Source organism: Gymnoscopelus braueri (assembly GCF_963280865.1).
Source record: "Gymnoscopelus braueri genome assembly, chromosome: 11".
NCBI lineage: Eukaryota > Metazoa > Chordata > Actinopteri > Myctophiformes > Myctophidae > Gymnoscopelus > Gymnoscopelus braueri.
In genome coordinates this window covers 25043346-25064571 of record NC_137613.1, presented here as the reverse complement: position 1 = coordinate 25064571, position 21226 = coordinate 25043346, and the positions used below count along the sequence as shown (strand labels likewise).

At 40.7% G+C, this 21226-nt stretch overlaps 1 protein-coding gene across 1 annotated transcript in view; it reads left to right on the top strand.

Annotated features, from left to right (window-relative positions):
• trappc9 (trafficking protein particle complex subunit 9) overlaps window positions 1-21226 on the top strand; it is a 339982-nt gene that overhangs the window by 7341 nt on the left and 311415 nt on the right. The window contains exons 4-9 of the mRNA XM_080441558.1: window positions 675-820; window positions 1499-1624; window positions 3768-3794; window positions 10908-11029; window positions 14794-14919; window positions 18659-18875. Of these exons, the coding sequence (XP_080297684.1) occupies window positions 675-820; window positions 1499-1624; window positions 3768-3794; window positions 10908-11029; window positions 14794-14919; window positions 18659-18875 (764 nt within the window). The remainder of the gene's footprint in view (window positions 1-674; window positions 821-1498; window positions 1625-3767; window positions 3795-10907; window positions 11030-14793; window positions 14920-18658; window positions 18876-21226) is intronic.

The following is a 21226-nucleotide window of genomic DNA, read 5'->3' as shown; positions in this document are numbered from 1 at the left end:
TCTAATGGATTTGTTCTGTTGCCCCCCCCCCTGTGCTTGTGCCTCCCCCCACCCTAAAGTATAGTACCAATCCCCTCCTGTAGCTAACTGATAAGATTCACTCCGCTGGCACCCTGGTAAGATATGAAGTGACATTCATGGCAGAAAGGCCATGGCCAGGTTTTTCTGTACGGGTCACTCACGTAAAGGGAAAGTTAATACCATATAAAAAGGACAGACTCTGTTCAGGGCAGTGAGAAGAATGTATGCCATCATTGTGATTTAAGCAAGGCTCAAGAGTTCAAGACGTATGGCACATTTCAACAACGAGGCAATTCAAAGTGCTTTACACAACACATTAAGCATTGAGACACAAAGGATTAACAACTTAAGCCCCATCTTTACTTCGTTGTATGATGAATAGCCAAAAGAGCAGATATACAAGCTCACGACGCGCCGCAACGCGTCCTGAGCCTGTTGTTCTGCTATTAGTGCTATTTTCTGAAAGATTCTAAATGTTTTTAAACTTTTTGAGATGCCCAAAATAGGAACGCCAGATTGAAAGTGCTTAAGAGAATGCAAAAGAAACACATTATAAAAGGAAATTTGAATACATTAAAAAGAAGGGGGGGGGAAAAGTGCCTTTTCTTTTGTCTGACGGGTGTCTTTCCTCCTATCTTCTTCCTTTCTCTCAGACATTATAAGAAGCGCTGCCAGGGCCGGATGAGGAAGCATGTGGGGGACCTGTGTCTGCAGGCGGGCATGCTGCAGGACGCTCTGGTCCACTACCACATGGCTGTGGAACTGCTCCGCGGAGTCAATGACTTCCTCTGGCTCGGTGGTAAGTCTGCCTGACACAGGCAACACAATAGCCTGGTCCATTGACTTACATTAGATGTTGAACCAGGTCTTAAAAGGCACTGTCTTTTAGCGCATAAGCAAATGCAAACAAAGCAGATTCTGAAATAGTTTAATTTTTTCAAATAGAAATGTCAACTTCCTGTTGATTTGACTATTTGAAGATGTGAATCTGGATCCAGTCCAGATCTTCTTCCTAATTCAAATAGTCAGTGGGGAGAATATTTTATATTATCGTCGCTGTCGGGCAGAAATGATGAATAATTATTACATATTACAATGTCAAACACACACACATGAAAATGAAAAAACACAAAAAGTTATAATATGGAGATAAATATATATTACGATATATTTGGCAAAACAAGTGCAACAAGTTACAACACCATCGTCCGACGGAGGACACATTCATCTGTAAGCAGTTATTATCATCTGAGTGCTTGCAACACAAGCATTTGTCGTGTGGTTTTGTAGGTAATTACTTTTACTGTGTGCCATGGATCTCACCGCCTCACCGCCACGACGATTTATTCACTTCTTTGCGTGACGTCGAGTATGGATTGCTGTGTGATAGTAGTTTCCTCTGATCTCAGTGTCGCGCTGCATGTGCTTCACATTCACAGAGGCTCACTGATGCCGTTTCTCTTTTTTTCCCCCCCAGCCGCTTTAGAGGGCTTGTGTTCTGCTTCCGTCATATTCCACTACCCAGGGGGCACGGCGGGGAAGAACGCAGGCCGCAAACCCAGCGTCTCCCAGCCGGCAGACGCGGGCAAACGCCACAGACCAGGTAAGGCACACGTGGCTCCTATATCAGTGGTCCTCAAAGTGGGGTCCTTCAGGAGGTTCCGGGTGGTCCCCAGCTAAATTAGCAAAATCAGTTTAACCTTTTTAACCCTGTTTATACTTTGGCTGTCGATATACAAGCTCACGATGTGTCAGCTTGTAGATCTGCTGTTTTTTAAATAATAAAGAAAATGTATCTAGAAAAGTCTAGAAAAATGTGTAATAATTTAGAAAACAATTGCACAAATCTTCTCTTATGGGGGTCCCTGGCACAAAATCTTTTCAGATTACATGAAAATTTGACATGAAAATGTTTGAGAACCACTGCTCTATGTATGGCGACAGTGACAGAAACTACAGTTTTTTTTAAATCCGCACCGGATGATGAAATGTCTGTGAGCGAGTCACGATTGAGTGTGAGAGAGTGTTTCTAGCGACTCACAAACCCCGGGCATCGCTAAGCTTCGTCAGCTAAGCTGCTTCTTGTGTGCGCGTGCCACGCACTAGATGTTAAAAATGCATGAACTGTCAAAGCTTCCGCTGTTTGGCCTTCAACAAATAAACCCATTTATTGAAAGTACTTATCCACATACTCTCTTTGGCTCAGTTTGTTAGCATGTTATTAACATGTTTTAAGTACTGATTTAACACCATCTTGTGAGCTTCTTTTCCCCTTGATAAATTTGAATGAACTATAATTTAGACCTACAGGGTAAATGTAATTGGTGACCAATTAGCGAGACATTACACTGGGCCAGTTTTCATACATAGACTGATTGGTTTTTATGGGAAATTGTGGGGTATACAATACATCCCATACCTGCCTGGCAGTGGCTTTAAATAAAGCCACTGCTTTTAAATCACTTTTTTTTTTTGACAATTTACCCCTATAATGACATGCCCAAAATAGGTACACTGGGTTAATGTGGTTAAAATCAGTGATGGAAGAAGTACTCAGATGTTTTACTTAAAGGGTTAGTTCATTTTTTGAGTATTTTCTGTAGGAAATACTTACCATTAATGTAGTGGTTGCAAAGGTATTAATTGATTGCCCGAGTCCCATGGTCAGAGTTATGGTCCGTTTCTGATAAGTTCCGGTAGATTAGTAGATTTGGTGGGGGCCGCTCATTAAAAATAAATTAATTTAAAAAAATAGCGTCATTTGTATTGTTGACCTATTTCTACCATATAGAGCAGGTTTCGTACAATTTCGACCCCTCTGTCACATGGTACTATTTTTTTGTGTCATATATTTTGTGTGTGAGTAGGCTGCCGCGGCGCAGTGATTCTGGACACAAACATTAGTACCATGTGACAGAGGGGTCGAAATTGAACGAAACCTGCTCTATATGGTAGAAATAGGTCAACAATACAAATGACGCTAGTTTTTTTTATTAATTTATTTTTAATGAGCGGCCCCCACCAAATCTACTAACTAATCTACCGGAACTACTTCATATTTATCAGAAACGGACCATAACTCTGACCACGGGACTCGGGCAATCAATTAATACCTTTGCAACCACTACATTAATGGTAAGTATTTCCTACAGAAAATACTCAAAAAATCTGAACTAACCCTTTAAGTAAAAGTAGCAATATCCTATTGTAGTAATAGTCTTTTACAAGTGCAAGTTCAGTATTTCTCAAAATATACTTAAAGTACCAAAAGTAAGTTTTCAAATGTATAAAAGGTGTAAAAACCATTTGAAAATAGCCGATCTACAAGCTCACGTTGCAAAGCGACACGTTGTGAGCTTGTAGATCGGCTATTTTCAAATTGCCAAAGTATATATATACAGTAGGTCAAATCTACAAAGTAACTACTGTAGTAACTTAAGTTGTCAAATAATTATAGTGGAGTAAAAGTACAATATTTGCCTTTGATGCTGTGGAGTAGAAGTAAAATTATTTAAAATTGGAAATACTTCAGTAAAGTAAAAATGTACTAGTTACTTTCCACCACTGGTCAAAATGGCCTGGATGCAGCTTTTGTGACGTAATATCTTTTGCTTAGGTTCAAGGTTAGTGCCATTGGGAGCTGCAGGCAGCACTGAAGTGTTCTCTTGGGACTAACATTGCTAACACTGCTAACATTAACGCCTTGTGCCATGGAGTGAATCTGCATTCTTTCTCTCTGTCTGTAGGGGCACAAGAGGTTCTCATTGACCCAGGTATGGTATGTCTCACACTAACCAACGTAGATGTAGTTAGGGGTGTCACGATTTTCTAGATTCGGCTCGATTTTCAATTGATACTTTGTCGGAAGGAAAAGAATACAATTTGAATCCTGGAGGCTTTTGCGGGTGAGGGATCTCAAGCTGGTATTGTAAAGCACCCTTCTGCAATCTACTTTAGTGTCTCTTCTTTTAAACACTTGGACCCTAGCGTCCCTATTCTGGGGGAGATAATTTGGCAAAAATAGCCTCTTGTAAATCGGCTTGTTTCCAGTGAAGAGATATGGTGGAGTGGAAAATACTAGCGGACCTATTATAGAGCGCTGGGGGAATCCAGTCAACTAAGTATATGGGGTTTAAGTCGTTAACTGCAGTGTGCACTGTTCACATGAAACTGCAGATGCTATTCAAGCTCTTGATAGAGCTCGAATAGCAATTTGACTTTACATTTTAAGGTTACAATTCGATTCGATTTTCTCTCATTATGTTCGATCAGACTTTTGCTTACTTCCTGACACCCCTAGTTGTAGTAGGTGTTTTCTGCCTGTTTGCTTGCAGCCCTCTTGCGTGGTGTGCCTTTACCCTGTATGCACTGTATGTACTTACTGTACGTAGTGTATGTACTGTAGTATGTGCGTGTGTGCATTTTATTTTGTGATTCATTCAGCGCCATTAATGAATGAATCCAGTGTTTTACTTTTCCCATTTCTAAATCTAAATTGCTGACCTTTTTTTCTTTTTTTCCCTGGTAGTTCTGGTGACAGATAATATTCTCCTGTGTTCTTATATTTGTTTTTCAAAGTGAACTTCCTCTCTCTCACTTTTTGATTGGCGCCATGTCAATTCACAGATTGATCATCACAGATCAAAACTGTGTCCATTAGTTGAATCAGTAACACTCCACCCAGTCACTTGCTCTCGTTACAACTCACACCTCTCCTGATTATTCCACAACATTATAACCAATTAACTACAACCTATTAAACTCATAGGTTCTCATATTCACTGTTGATATGACTGTATACCGTACATACTGTATATTCATATCCATCCATCCAATCATTCATCCATCCATCAATGTATTCATCCGTGATAGATGTACAGTATTAATTCATATTTACTGTACATTTACTGTATATTTATTATTATAGATAGACTGCACAGTATGTGTTGGTTCATTCAGAGATCCAGTGCAGATAGTGCCAGCAGCTCAGTATTTTTACGTTTTCCTTTAATCTTATATAAATCGGTTTAAGGTCGACACACTACGAGTGCTTTTTTTCGTGCGATCAATGCAATTATATTCACTGTGAAAAAAGCACTAAAATGTATGAATTAGGCATCAACTATTATGAATAGTGTGATGCTTAAAACTTTTTATAGGGTAAAACTTTTTTTCTGAACTTTTTCAGAACTTTTCTGAATGACTTACAAGATAAGTGATTTCTTGTCTGTCAAAATGATGTTTAAGTCGTGACGTTGCACGTTGGGATCTTATGAGAGAGATTATATATGAGTTTTTAACTTGCACACACTTAAAATTAATTTTTTTTAAGGGATTCTAGGCAACATTAAGCCTACATTTTTAAAATATTTATATACATATATTTTGCATTTTTCCCCTCTATCAACCATTATATAATGATGCTGGGGTGTTTTCCTGCATTGAAACACAGTCCTCTTTCTGAAATCTGTATTTTCCCTACAGTTTACGTTTGTCCGGGACGTAAATGCACGCATGTGCGCGTCCGTGCGCGTCCGTCTGAACTGTTTGAGTGAAACCGAATGGAACCGAGTGCAGCCGACAAAAATGGAACGAGCCGCTCTTGTTTTCTGTGGGCAGTTTTTACTTTTTACTTTCGGTTTTAAAACGCTCTCAAACGAAATTTACTTTTAAGATATCGTTTGGATAGAATTTAGTTGTTTAACTTCATATATGTGGTCAATTTATCATGACAGAGCCTATTTAAAAATAGAAATTCAGAGAACCGGCAGGGGCGGGCAGTGACACGCATTGTATCCGAATAAAGCAACCTATTTTCGGCATGGCCCGTTTAGAAGTCCCCCCTGCGTCACCCCCTGGTGGTCGGGGAAACAAACTGCTGATGAGGAGGGGGGGGGGGCGGGGGGGGGAGTGGAGGGGCGGTGTTTGACAACAGTTTTTTTTTTTTTTTTTATCTCTGAACTTGCCTACAATCCCTTTAACGACTCCAGCAAGATTATCATGGAGTACACCACTGGTACTCGAGACCCCCAGGGGTCCATGAGGAGGTTTCCAGTCAGTCCCCACCTGAATGATGGATAGTTAGGAACCAAATAGACTCTTATGTGTCTCTAACTCTGAGAGTGTACACATTTTACAGTGTAGATCAGGGTCCCATAGATAAAAAATCATGTCAAATGGAGGGGATCCATGCATATCAAAGTGGTGGTCCTTGAAAAGTTGAAATAAAAAGGGTTTAGAATCACTGGACCACACCAGGACCACTGTAAATGGTAAAAGGGGTCTGTGACTCCCCCAGATCTCAGATGTTTGTTCAGAGTCTGACTGTGATACACATGATCTGCCAGAGGGTGGCAGTGTCACACCGTTGGTGCACATTTTAATTTACACTAAAATCTGAAAGTGAAAGTGGTTTATAAATATTGACACAATGAAAAGTATTAACAAGAGCTTGTGACTAATAGTCAGGGGATATTAGCAGAATACTTTCCAATCTTGGAATAAATTCCTTACCAAAAAAAATCTTCACCAATGTGTTTGTAAAGGTGACTAGTAACACATCTCACAAAGACTGAAATGCAGTCCCCCTAGGAGAATTTTTGACAGCTCCTTAAAGTTGGGGTACCCACCATAACCTTGGTGAAAAAAATATCAAAAAAAAAATCTAATTTTAATTCTGTTTTAAGTAGCATGTGAGGGGTCAAACTAGGGTGTTTTTATGATTCTGAATCCATTGCAAGCATTTGTTTTGCACCAAAACCACTCCTTGGGCTAAAAACGGCCATAGCCATCCTTTTCCAGGTATACTTTTTGTGTAAAAAGCCCATTGAGATTGGGCCGTTTTTAGCCCAAGGAGTGGTTTTGGTGCAAAACAAATGCTTGCAATGGATTCAGAATCATAAAAACACCCTAGTTTGACACCTCACATGCTACTTAAAACAGAATTAAATTTAGATTTTTTTTGGGGATCTTTTTTAAACCAAGGTTATGGTGGGTACCCCAACTTTAAGGAGCTGTCAAAAATTCTCCTAGGGGGACTGCATTTCAGTCTTTGTGAGATGTGTTACTAGACACCTTTACAAACACATTGGTGAAGATTTTTTTTGGTAAGGAATTTATTCCAAGATTTTTTTAATATCCCCTGACTATAAATGATAACTACATTGAATCCATTGGAACGCAGATTTTCCTGAAAAGTAACCGGGTAACATCGGCAATATCTGCCTTAAAAATGAAATATCGAACCGATATCAAAATAATATTTAGGTTTTAGATGATATTTTATTTTATAATATTTGTTTGAATGTGAAGCTGAAAAAAACCTTTGATTAAGGCTGCAGATTCAGTTTTTTTCTGGAGAACCTTTCCTTAGGGTCAACAAGTTGGAAAAATGTTAAATAAAAATACTTCATTTGCATCATTTGCACAAATATTACGTACATCTGCAGGCCTAATAAATCGGGTAATAAGAATTCACTGTTTATTAGTGTGGTTGCCCTAACAGGGCAACCAGACTATAGTAATCCTTACACTTTATTATTTTTCTAGATAAACAATACTTTGAACCGCATCTCCTCCCACAGTTTTCCCCCAATGTCGTGCCATATGTCAAAATGACCGTCTTGAGCGGGAATCGTGCGCTTGTATTTTGCTAAGAGATTGGTTAAATAGTTTAATTGATATTGATTTATAAGTGCATTAAATTTCCCCATCCGCTTTAATGGAAAAGTGAAAAAACTCAAATTCAAGTATTTTTTTCTCAGAAACCGTAAGAGCTAGAGTTACCATATTTGTAGGGGAGGTTCATAATTTAGTCCGAAATTATTAAAAGAATTATCACACCATTCGGCCACATGGTGGTGCTATAACAGCCCCCTTTACGTTTTGGCCTATAACTCTTGAACCTATAACTCTTGGCCTATAACTCTGAGTCCCGACCGGCGTCGGCGCAACCACACTTTGCAATTGCTCTGAATTGCGACGCGTCTAGTTAGAATTATTCTGCATCTGCACCCAGAATCACAGTTACTGTGTAACAGGTGTAAGCTAAACCCTACTGGAAACTTGTTATCGGCTGATTTGACCACGCAATAGTAAATAAGTAAATAAGTATTCAAAAGTACAAATTACGGTAAGTTGCAAAACAACAAAATGTGAAAAAAGCATCTACCTTCCTAGAAATGTAGTGGGAATCAAAAGTACAATATTTACAATAGTTCAAAATTTAGCAAACTGAAAGTCATAAGCTTGAAAAAAAGAAGAAAAAGATAACACTCCAAAAATATACTTAAGCACAGTAGCCTACTCAATTAAATGTACTTTATGTATGTATGTTACTGTCCACCACGGCAAATGAATCGGTAATCAGATATCGGCCTACATGTCAATATCGCTCATCCCCTAGTTTTGGACATACAAGGTTTCCGCCTGACATCAATGGTATACTGAACGTTGCTTGTGGTGTTGGACGCAGGAAATGTGCATTGCAGCAACATCATTATTCACACGCGTCACAGTGACAGCGCCACATCGTTGCTATGGACCCGGCTCCGTTGCTAGGCAATGAAACTCTCGATTGAAATTTGTATTCTAATCAGATTGGGGCCGAGGAGGTGCTCTGTGCTTTTACAACTGGTTTTTGGAACGTTTTCAAACTGGAAATCTAATTTCTGTTGCCTGCTTGAGAGGTTCGCTCAAATGTGATTTCGGCCATAATATGTCAGCAGTTTGGAAACACCAACTCTATTCATTCAATCTGGTTTGTTGTTTGTCGGTAGAGTAGGAGAGACTATGCTTTCATTTAGACTACGGGTTCTCAAAGTGCGGTCCGGGACCCCTGTTCCTTGAAGGGGCTTCAGTGGGTCTCCTGCAATATGAGTTAATCTAGTCGCAATGCGACGTGTGGTGAGCTTGTCGATTTTTTAAAAACATCTTCAAATCTTGAACAGTTGTGAAAAATTACAAATCTTCTTTCGGGGGTCCCCGACTGACCCCCTGGCACAACATCCTTTCAGATGGGGTTCCGTGGCCGAATACATATCAATTTGCGGGGTCCTTGACATGAAAATGTTGGAGAAGGAGTAGTTCACCCAATTCTTTTTAAATGTTCTATCAATTACACACACCATGAAGCCTGGGCGAACTACGCCTTTAAACTGGGTTGGAAAGAAGTGAGCAGTGAAGGCAACAAGGACGATGGAGGATTATAGACCCACAGCTGAGAGCTGGAAACAGTAGCCAACACCGTCAAACAGTGTTGGGGAGATTCAGACATGAGACTCTGTTGGCAGACTCGTGAAACATCCCCATCTGTTCATCTGTACAATCAGCTTCATCAGACTCGTATTTGTGTAACTTGTTTAGGTGCTCTCTCGTGGCTTGTTGTAAAGTCTCACAGCATGTTTACTGCATTGTTATTATATGTTCTATGATTGCTTCCTCAGCATGGCAACGCGTAGATGTTTTTCTTCTATTCATTAATGATGCCTGTTCACGTCCATTAAGCCGCGATACAATCCGAACACAATATGTTCTTGTATCTTTCTGTACGCAAGCAAGCATGTTTCTGTTTATCTTCCCCTATTGTCTGCTCAAATCCCCTGGTGGCAGCAGTAGGAAGAATAACAAAACTAAAAAACAAACACATGCACATAGGGCTGTAAACCTCATTCGATTATTGTCATCCCTTTGTGTGTGTGTGTGTGTGTGTGTGTGTGTGTGTGTGTGTGTGTGTGTGTGTGTGTGTGTGTGTGTGTGTGTGTGTGTGTGTGTGTGTGTGTGTGTGTGTGTGTGTGTGTGTGTGTGTGTGTGTGTGTGTGTGTCATCATCATATAATGTGGTCCTGGAGACACCAATTGTAGCAGAAACTTTTCAGTACTTAGTTTGTTTCCAGCCGTTTATGTCTTGTCTGTCCGCCTGTGGACAGATTTTGTTGACACGATAGTGTCAAGAAAGTTGACGGGGGTGTAGTTGAGATCACAATGAAGGCCGAGTTCAAAGATGAGTGTGGTCTGAGCAAGGGCGACGGAAGAACGCTGCGGCTGGTCTGATCCCATTGCATGGTCTCTAGTGTAATTGATCTTGATTGTGACCTTTACCTGTTTGACTCCAAATGTAACAATTTCTTAGGGACAGGCTACTGATCCTTTCCACCAAAAATCCAGCCATCCGTTCTCAAGTTATTGATTGTTTAAACAGCACAGTGAAACATTTGGGTCTAAAAGGATAACCCCAAAAAATGTCATCAACAAATACAAATAGCTATATTTACAGAGGAGGAAAAGACAAAAAGGAAAAACGGCGGCAGTGTATGACACCTCATTTCAATAGGATTTCATATCTATCTCCACTTTATCTCCAAGTTTTCTGACAGGCCAGTTTTTAAAGAAGCCAGGTATAATGATGCCATTTGACAGCACAGTGTGAGATGGCAAAGGATCACATCACTTGATTTATCTTTCGACGAGGATCACAATGCGTCGATCCTCATCATTCTACTACATGTCATCGCTACATGTGTGGGATACGGCAGATTATGTGATTTTTGACCTTGATTGTGACTTTGACCTTTTTGGCCCCAAAAGTAATTTCTTCCGGGCAGATAACTGAACATACCCTACAATGATTTTGCACACACACACACACACACACACACACACACACACACACACACACACACACACACACACACACACACACACACACACACCTGGGTCTTTTATAGCCGTTTATCACCTTATGAATCCTTATTCCTTATTTTCATTCCTACGTTTTCCCCCCTCATTTTTGCGCTGCCGCTATCAGCTGCCGAACAGACTGGTTGGAAGGTCATCTCGGTGGCATTTCTTTAAAGTGACCGCGTGCGTTGTTCCCTCTGTCTAATGCAGGTGCCCTCACGGCCAACGGTATCAGTGCGGACACCAGCACTGAGATTGGACGAGCCAAGAACTGCCTGAGCCCCGAGGACATTATTGAGAAATACAAAGAGGCCATCTCCTACTATGGCAAGGTACTGAATCATGACTGCACAACACATCGTTGCTGTCGGGGCAGAAACCTCTTATCTCCATATTCTAACTTTTTTTTGTGTTTTTTGGTAAGTTAATGCCCTACTATTGATCATACTACAGCGTTACACAAAAGCAGCGTTACAAAAAAACGCGGCGCGAAGCGACGCGTTTCGAGCTTGTAGATCTGCTACTTTTGTTAGTTTTGAATCCTGAAAAGTTACTGTTTTGGATATATGAGGTTTCCACCCGACAGAGACGAAATGCAAGGCTGCAGCCCAGTGGTTCCCAAACAGTGGGGTCGGGACCTGGGGCTTTCTGTGTTCTCCTTTTTAGCATAACCTTTGACTGTACTACCTGCACTGTTAACAGTCGTGTTAATAAAGTAAACCCATTATGGGTCGCAGACCAATTTTTATGAGTAAATATCCCTGTTTCGTTGAATACATTTATTACTATTATTATTATTATTATTATTATTGTTTTTGTCATTTTTCACAATAATTTCAAATTCTATTAATAAACCCCCCCCCCAATAAGTAGTGAAAATAGCCGATGTACAGGCTTACAAAGCGGCTATTTGTGCTATTTTTTTATTTTGTGTTATAGATTTGATTAAATCAATGATATAGAATTACCTGTTGCAGCTTATTAGACTACACTCGTATTATATTTGTATAGTTTAATATATCGTGGCTGTCATTCAGAAACCGTCTCTCAGAATTTCAACTTTTCCGTAATTTAATGCTCTACTTCGTCATACAAGAACGTCAAGCAAAATTAAACGTTTCATTCCATTTCCTGATAAGGAACAGTTTTGGACACAAATTTCCACCCGACAGCGACAATACAGTATGTGTTCCATTGTTCATTCTTATATTTACATTGAGGGAGAATTGCGTGATAATGCAAATCTTCACTTTTGTCAGCTCCACGTCATACGTGGCCATGTTTCCTTAAAGGGTCTACACCATGAAAATCACTTTTTTCTTGTTTTTTTTTTTTTTTTGGGGTCCCCAGTGTCTCTTGTACCCCAAAAAATGTTTTTTTTTTTAATTCAGTCATTCCTTCTCATTTCATGGATTTCCAGAAATGTTTATGAGGTCACAAACATTATTGATGGCAAACCCAATGTTAAATGAAAAGTGCCCGAATCGCTCCGAAACTTTTTCTACTTTCTACTAAGTGGGGGTCTACGAACAAATACTTCGGGCTCTGATTTTGGCTCCGCCCCCCGGAAGTGGGTGAAACAGGCACCTCAAACACTTGGTGGAATTGTTCAAAAATGTTCAAAGTGTTTTTTTTTCGATTTTGTATTTTTCTTAGATGCTTCTTTTTATGCAGAATTTTTCCTTTTTTTTTTAATTTTTTTTATATTTTTTTAAAATATTTTTTTTTATTAACAGACACAATTGACTTGGGATGAGTATATCTGAGTGATGATTTAGGCTCAAACCTTTTGAAAAAGGTTTGAGGGACATACACCATATGATATAAAAAAAAAAAAAAAAAAAACAATTCATGGTGTAGCTCCTTTAACTCAAATAACCAATGGGCTAGCTAGCTAGTACAATGGTTTTCAAATTGGGGTTCAGGGACACCTAGGTGAACTTGGGGGCGGGGGGGGGTCGTTTTAGTCCTCAGCCAAATGAGTTGTTAAACTTTAACTATAATTCAATTCACTTGCAATTCTTACAACCCCCAAAAATATACAAGTATCTTAATATATTTCTTGCGTGTAAGTTTGGCTGTTAGATAATTTAAACAGCATCCCTAGGACAGAATAATTTGAAATGGGCTGTCCATGAGTTCATCAAAGTCAATTTTGGGGGTCAGTGACATTTAAAAAGTTTGAAATCCCCAGGGCTAGTGAGTCCACACATCTTGTAATAATCAACATCGTCACCAGGGGGCAGTGTTTCATTATCTTTCAGTGGACTTGGAGGGGGTTAGTGTGATTAAACGTCTGTGCCTGTATCTACAGTACCTGTAGGCAGCGAGCAAACCAGTGTAATGCTTACGGCAGCTGTATCGTGCTGAATGTTATGCAGACAAGACATTAAAGCAGCACCGATGGGAGTAAATATTGGAGAAGTACACCCTGTGTTAATAACAGCTCCCAGAAAGAACTCGGCAAGCAGCATTAAACTGACATGAAACTGACGTGGTTGAATGATATCCATAGTTTGATGCAAAAATATAATATCAAAGAATCCTTAATTATGCAAAGGGAAACAAAACAGGCTCATTAACCCAACAGTGTTCAGTGGCAATGTGCTTTATCTCCATTATTATAATTGCCTTCTTACAAGTGACCTCCCTTGGCCCTTTTACCTGTAACTAGCTCATTCAAAATTAAATTACATCTCAACATACGGCCATTGAAATATTAATAGAATTTTAATAAGGAGGCAATGAGGGGGGGAGACGGGGTGGGGCGGAGGGGTGACAGCCAGGTAAAACGCTCGCGTGCGCACCATGCACGCACCACACACACACACACACACACCCTCGAGGTCGTGCGGTCTCAGTCGCACTGGCTCCATTTTCTGCTCCAGCGGAAAGTGAAGGATGCTGGGATGTCTCTGAAAAATTAATGACAAGGCCTCCCGGTTATCACAGTTTGTCCGTCACCTGGCGGCCCCGCCGTGGCGTTCTGCGCTGACAGATGAGCAGCACGGTCATATGTTAATGACAAACACATCATCCGTTCTGATTAGGAGTCTGGCTGTGGAAGACTGTCAAGGTATAACCTCCAGACGGTGGTGGTAGAAGTACTCAGCAGTGTGTTACGGTACTTCCATACCGCTCACATTTTCGTCCAATAAAGTATTCAATCAATCAATCGATCAATATATTCCGTTACAAGTAAAAAAGGCCTGTATTCAAAAGTTCACTTGAGTGCCAGTACTGCTGGGTATTCTTGGGTGTGGATCTGACCCACATCCTGTCCCCCCATGATGAAGATAAGTGGCCTACACCATAACGTCCTCTTATCAATGACTTGCTCTTTCTGATGTATGTTATGACCCGTTGCTATGTGTCAGCTGCAAGGTTTGGACTTTTGGAGAAACGATTCCATATTAGGTTTGTCGGATGTAATTAAATTTATAAATGCTGCTTTATAATTCTGTTTGGGGGGTTAGTTGATAGAGGAGCCTGGTGTGCGTATGAGGTGTCACATTGTTCCCCTGACTTACTGTACAATCGGGCGAGGGATCGTAAGTCCCCCCCATATTCTTTTTTTAAAGATATATTTTTGGGGCTTTTTATGCCTTTATTATTGTAGTACAGTAGGTTGACAGGAAATGGGGAGAGAGAGATGGGAGGTGACACGCAGCAAAGGCCTTCGGGATCGGGACTCGAACCCGCGACACGCTGTCAGGCTACACTGAGCCTAGGTGTAGCCCCCCCCCCCCCATATTCTATTGGGCGCTCTCCTTTTAGTTCGTCTTGGTTACCAGATTGCAACGAAGTTGATGGGATATTAACTAACTAACTAAAGATTTCAAATAAGTAGTGGAGTAAAAAGTACAATATTTGCCTCTACAATGTACTGGAGTAGAAGTGTAAAGTATTGAAAAATGGAAAATACTCAAGTAAAGTAAAAGTACCTTAAAAAAGTACAGTACTTGGGTAAATGTACTTAGTTACTTTCCACCACTGTTGGCCGTAAGAAGGCAGTATAACGCTATAACCCTCATCATCGGCTGTTCATGTTTGATTCACGCTGAAGCTGTGGTTCTCTTCCCATGTCTTCCTGCAGTATAAGAATGCGGGTGTGATCGAGCTGGAGGCCTGCGTGAAGGCAGTCAGGGTGTTGGCCATGCAGAAACGAGCCATGGAGGCCTCTGAGTTCCTGCAGAATGCTGTCTATATCAACCTGGGCCAGGTTTGTACTCACAATCCTCACCCCAGAAACACTGGAACATCCACTCACCTCACACTTAACCACTTAAGACCTATATCGTTGTATAACGAATGGCGAGTCGCTATTTCTGAAAATGTTGGGATTTTTGTTTTTAATTTCACCTACAATGACATGTTCAAAAGGTAGGGCCCACACACACCAAAGACTGGTAGACAGTTCTTTATTTGAAAAATATTTTGTGTGCAGACCCTATCTTTTCAACGTTAAGTCTTTTTAGCCCAGCACCCACAGTCGTCGGTAGTTAGGTAACCTACAATGACATGGCCAAAATAGAGTTGAATAAAGGCACAAAATAGAGCCCCAGGGTTCCAGAATTCTGCATACACGTTTCTTGTTCCAGTTCATTTTCCCATAGCTTCCTTTGATTGGCTCGGCAGCAGGTTTGAACAGGAAACACATATAACACCTTCCAGTTCAAATCTGCTGCTCAGCCAATCAAACGAAGCTATGGGAAAATGAAACGGAACAGAAAAAGGGTATGCCACCTTCTGGAAACCTTCAACCTGGGACTATGCACAGAGTTATGCCCAATACCAAAATAAAAAGACATGCAATCTCCCGTTTACTTCCCGTATCTGCATGACGTAGACGGACACCTTTTTAGGAGACCGGAAGCAGGTTGGAATCTAAGTCTATTATTTCCAATGGGAGAGTGAACGTGAACAAAAGAAGAACAAAAACAAAAAAGAAGGGGGCCTAGTATAGACCCCTGGGGGACTCTGGTCAATGAAGTTTACAGGGTTTAAGTGGTTAAAATCCCCCTCCACTCAAAAACATGTTTTTTCTACAGTTAATGACTGTTGGAGACGTGACTTTGACTATACAGATTGTTATATTTGCAGAACTTGGCATCAAAGCGTGCTTTTCACATTCTTCCGCTGCAGGTGGGGAGCTTTTCGGTACTCCCTCATATTTTCATATTCATAGATCCACATCGTTCTCAAGGGAGAAAGAGTAGATGTGCTCCCTTCCCCCTTTTCAGAGTTTTGTTTCTTACTTTTTATGTGGGAAAACCCATGATCGACATAAAAAAATTACAAAGTTGTCACACAACTGATGATGCCATGCAAAGTGGGTTTTAATAGACACAAAATAAAACATTTTGACAAAAGTTTCTTCAGGGTATTCAGCGCCATGTTACAGTATATCACAGTATAGAGGAGCGAGGAAATATCAGGAAAAAGACTTGTGTCCCGGCCATGGAGAAGGTACGGAATCTCACAGGCTAAATACTAAATGCTTCAAAAAATGTGTATACTGTAAGTCACAAATAGGTCAAAAAAACATTATTTTTTTCAATAAAGAAAAAAGCAAAACACAGAATAGAAACATCTCCACATTTGTGTGAGGAGAAAAGGCAACATTATTGTGTATTGAATGAGACTTTAAGTGTGCTAGACAATAAGGTAGGGCTTACCCGTCTGGCTTTCTGATTGAGGACATAGAGATGGAGGGGAAGATGTCTAGACTCAGGGGAATTTCACTTTATAACATTTTCATGTCTACTCTGGCTTTTGTGTGCACCCCAGGCACCTGTTTTTAAGTTGCTCAAGAATCAAGATTGTGAGTGCAAGTACAAGCAACGAAATGTTGATGGGTTGAGAGTCTCTTGTCTGTTCCATTCTGTTATTTCTATTCATGAAATAACGAATCAAGCAACTTAAAAACGGAGTAGATGTGAAAATGACCCCAGAAGTGTTTTTACACTTCTCCTGTATTACAACACACATGTGTCCTGTCCTGTGTAAATATGGTGAGATAATGTCCTGGTACTGTAGAAGATTCTTATTTCTATTGTAATTTTTTTGGGCGGTGAAACCGCCCCTATAAGTGAGATTTGGAAAAATGTACATTTTCCTGCGCTGTGATCTGGGCCCAGGAAATTAGTAGAATTATCCTGCGATGTGATTGGCCAATCACAGCCTATTCAGGACTGTGATTGGCCAGTGTCACATGACACATGTGCATAGCCCTATATAAGCAACCATAACTTGAAAAAAACCAAACATTTGTTTTTTTCAAGTTATGGTTTTGTCCATCATAAAGAGTGTTTCAATAAATGTATTTATCCTTTGTACATGATTGATCGACTCCATTCAGTATTGTGATTAGCTAGCAAGACACCGCCCACTTCACACAGGGTGTGATTTTTTAAATTAAACAGACTTTTACGTAATCTCCTGTGGTAGGTTCCAATGCCGGACCTGATGGCAAAGGTACATTACAGTCACCTTTGGTCTTTAGCCTCAACTTTGGTACAACCAATATAGCCATCTAATGCCTTTGAAAAAGATTGTCCCGATGAACTTATTTGCCCACCCCTGCAATAGAGGAACATTAAAAGATAGGATATGTAGCCAGGAGCCAGACCCATCTGTAGTAATCAATGAAATATTGATTCTAAAGTCAATAGAGGTAAGGTAGGTGACGTTTATTTATATTTAATCGCCTTTCAGAACAAGTGTTACAAGGTGCTGTACAAAGAATCTATGTAAAGGAAGTATTCGCACATCCACTTCATTCGTTTGCAGGTGCGTTGGACAGTGAAAACTGAAGCAAACATGAACAACAAACAAAAAAATCCTGCACACTGCTCTTGCTCAGCAGCCTCTGCTTTTATTCTTTTATTCAAATACGAAGATACACAAAGATATACAAAGAATGAAATCATAACAATGAAAACTCGGAAAGTGCACTCCTTGGATCACGGATCCCTGCCATGGTGGGTTGCCTACCCAGGGCCCACAACATTTGGAAGGCAGTCATAGCCGAATGGAATCTGCACAATCTGACTTGATCACATGACTCCAGAGATAATATGTACCGATTTGTGTGCTTCTTGGACAACATTTGTAGGAGTAGTAGCAAAAAGTGTGTTTTGAAGAAAACATGAAATGTGGCACAAATAGCTATGTGGGGGAGTTGCGTCAAGATTTCCGTTGTATGACCTACGGTGAAAGAATTAGAGGACAAAACATGAAGTGGCCTTTTTTGGCCTTTGACAACACAGAAGGTGGAATATCTTACAAGATAAGGTCACTTTAAAGTGCTTGCGAAACTAGTTATTTGCAGCTTTTTAAGGGAATCAACTGACTCTGTGTTTCTTAACCCATTAAAACCGGGAAAGCATCTGTGTCATTTTAGATTTTTGCGTTGGCTATTAAACAATAGCAGATGTACAAGCTCACAGCGCGTCTGCCGCGCTGCGAGCTTGTACATCTGCTATTTTTGAACAGTTTAGAAAAATCTTTTAAGTGTGACAACTACTGATTTAGAAGGCATTTGTAGAATCGGCCTCAGGTCTTTATGGGTTTTAAGGCAATCAACTGTCACACTTTTAGCTTAGATGTTGGGACAGTATGAAAGCCGTGGTCTGAAGACCAGAGTGATCTCAGATTGTGCTGATAGCACAATAGTTCAGCTAAGTAATTTGGGGCCAGCCTGTGTAGTGCTTTTATATGTAATTAAAATCACTTTAAAATCTATTCTGCAATCAATGGGTTACTAATGTAACGCAGCAAGCAGTAATGTGTGACTTGAGTGGATTCATGCAGCGATCAGTGTGACATCTTCTGTTTTCTTTTAGTGCCAGTTAAAACCTCTGGCGCTGAACGGTGATCCAGACTCAAAAGTTCTGGCTTGAAATGCAAGCCTTTCCTTAAATGCCCTTGTGAAAAGCTTCTCTTTTCGTCCACCACAGCTGTCCGAGGAGGAGAAGATCCAGCGCTACAGCATCCTGTCGGAGCTTTACGACCTGATCGGCTTCCACCGCAAGTCGGCGTTCTTCAAGCGCGTGGCGGCCATGCAGTGCGTGGCCCCCACCATCCCCGAGCCTGGCTGGAGGGCCTGCTACAAGCTGCTACTGGAGACGCTGCCGGGTTACTGCCTCTCCCTGGACCCCAAGGACTTCAGCAAAGGTACAACAACACCACCACCACCACCACCTGGTTGACCAGAGAAAACGTTGGCGTTGTATGTTTCTGCAAACCACAAGATATGTTGAATGTTGACGTTTTTTGAGCCCGAAACACATTGCAACATGTCCAGATGCGGACCATGTCAACTCATTCCTCGATTTCCAAGTCAAGTAGGGTGGAAACCTTGTACGTCCAAACAAAGAGAACCTGTGTAAAATGTAAAAACGAGTAAAATGTAAAAACGAAATGCTAACATTTCCAAAGATCTACACACTTGCTATTTTTACACAACACCGTTGTACAACAAAGTATAAAATAGGGCTAATCGATAAAAAAAAATCACGTTGATTTGTAGATATATTAAAAGAAAAACAAATAAACACGCTTCTCGATTATCCAATTAATTGAAAAAGTAATCAATAGAATAACCGCTAAGAAACGAATCGATAGTTGCATCCATCCCTACTCGCCGTGTAAGAAGACCATTCAGGCCACCACTACTTACTACACTACAAAAAAAAAGAGACAACGAGTCCTCCTGACCCAGGCTTTTATGCCCTCCTTGGCAAGGTCTCCATGATAAGCCTCTCTATTCTATGGACTCTCAACTCTTCAATCCAGCCCACTTCATGGCGAGTGATTCAGAACAAATGACAACTTTCCCACTGAATACAAAGCCTCGGGGGTCATCTGTGTTCACCACGGGATCCTTGTTTAAAGGAAACTGTGGAGTGGATTGTTCAGAGAGCTACACTGTGGAGCTTCCATGCCCACTTATACCTGATACTAACCACTGAATAGAAGACAAGCCGGAGTTCATTTGAGGTTAAATGTTTACTAAATGTTTTACTCCATACACCAGTGGTTCGCAAAGTGGAGTCCTTGGGGCGGGTTTAACAACTTTAACCCTAGTACATCGGCTATTTGAAAATAGCCGATCTACAAGCTTACAATGTGTCACGATGCAACGTGTTGTGAGCTTATGGATCTGCTATTTAAAAAAACATGAAAGAATGTGAACATTTTAGAAAGTTTTTGAAACTTTTTAACAACACAAATCTTGTATGGCACAAGATATTTTCAGATGGGGGAAAGGGAAAGGACCAAACACTTTTCAGGACAGACTGACTTACTTCAATGACATATCGTTTATTTCATTAGTGCCACAAAAAAAAGAACAATGCGTTTTGCAAATGTGCTGCTTCAGATTCATTTCGGGTTCATGCCAGGAAATGAACCTGACCAAGCACATTTGCAAAATGCGTTGTGCTCTTTTGTGGAACTAATGAAATAAAGATGTGTCATTGAAGTAAGTCATTCCGTCCCGAAAAAGTATGTTTGAGGAGTCTATGGTCCTTTCCTATGGATGTGAATGAGAAGAAATCGTCATTCTTTGTGAAACAACCAGCACCTCCAGTCCCGCTCTGGATGTGCTCTCTAATTGAACTGAAAAGTATTCCACCCCTTCAGTCAAGTCATGGTAAATGACCAAAATCACAACAAGAGGATCAGTGGTAGGACACATCAAGGTAGACATTTTTACCTGTGTTTTTCTAGTGTAGTTCCTCCTCTTCTATTCTTTCTAGTTAGCAAAGCTTGAGACATATGGTCCGTCAAATACTCACTCAATCAATTACAATACTCAATCAACCACAGTGTGAGATATTTAGATTTATTGATCCCCGCGGGTAAATTCCTCCTCTGCATTTGACCTGTCCTATAACTGTTAGATGCAGGGGGCAGCAAGCCACCTAGCAGTGCTTTGGGAGCTGTGTCTTGCTCAAGGACTCTTCCTCACGAAGCCGGGAGGAGCCAGGGATCGAACCAGAGACCTTACACTTCCCTAGATGGCCGCTCTACCTCCTGAGTCACTGCCGCCCTCATAATTATGAGGGCATAATTATGCCACTCTATTACTTAACGTGATAGAGTGGCATTTTAGTCCACTATAGCAGTCCTATACTTTTTAGTGCCAAGGACCCCCAAATTGATGTATGTGGCCGTGGACCCCCACCTGAAAATATGTTTTGCCAGGGACCCCCAGAAGCAAAGATTTGCACTAAAGATTTGCACCAAAGAAATTAGAAATTTGCACCACACAGTCAGATATACAGACGTTTAGGGGACACTATCAGGTGTCAAATAAATTAGAAATTGTCACCCCACAGTCATACAGACATGAGGGGACAGAGAAACTCACTGAAAAATTGCACTTTTACAGTCAACTGTAGTCGCGCTGCTAGACACGTGGTACACTTTCCTCACTGCATCACACATCTGTGTGATGCAGTGGAGGAATAAGGTGGTCTATTCAAGCTGTGAAATGCACTTGCTCACTTTCTCACTCCGCA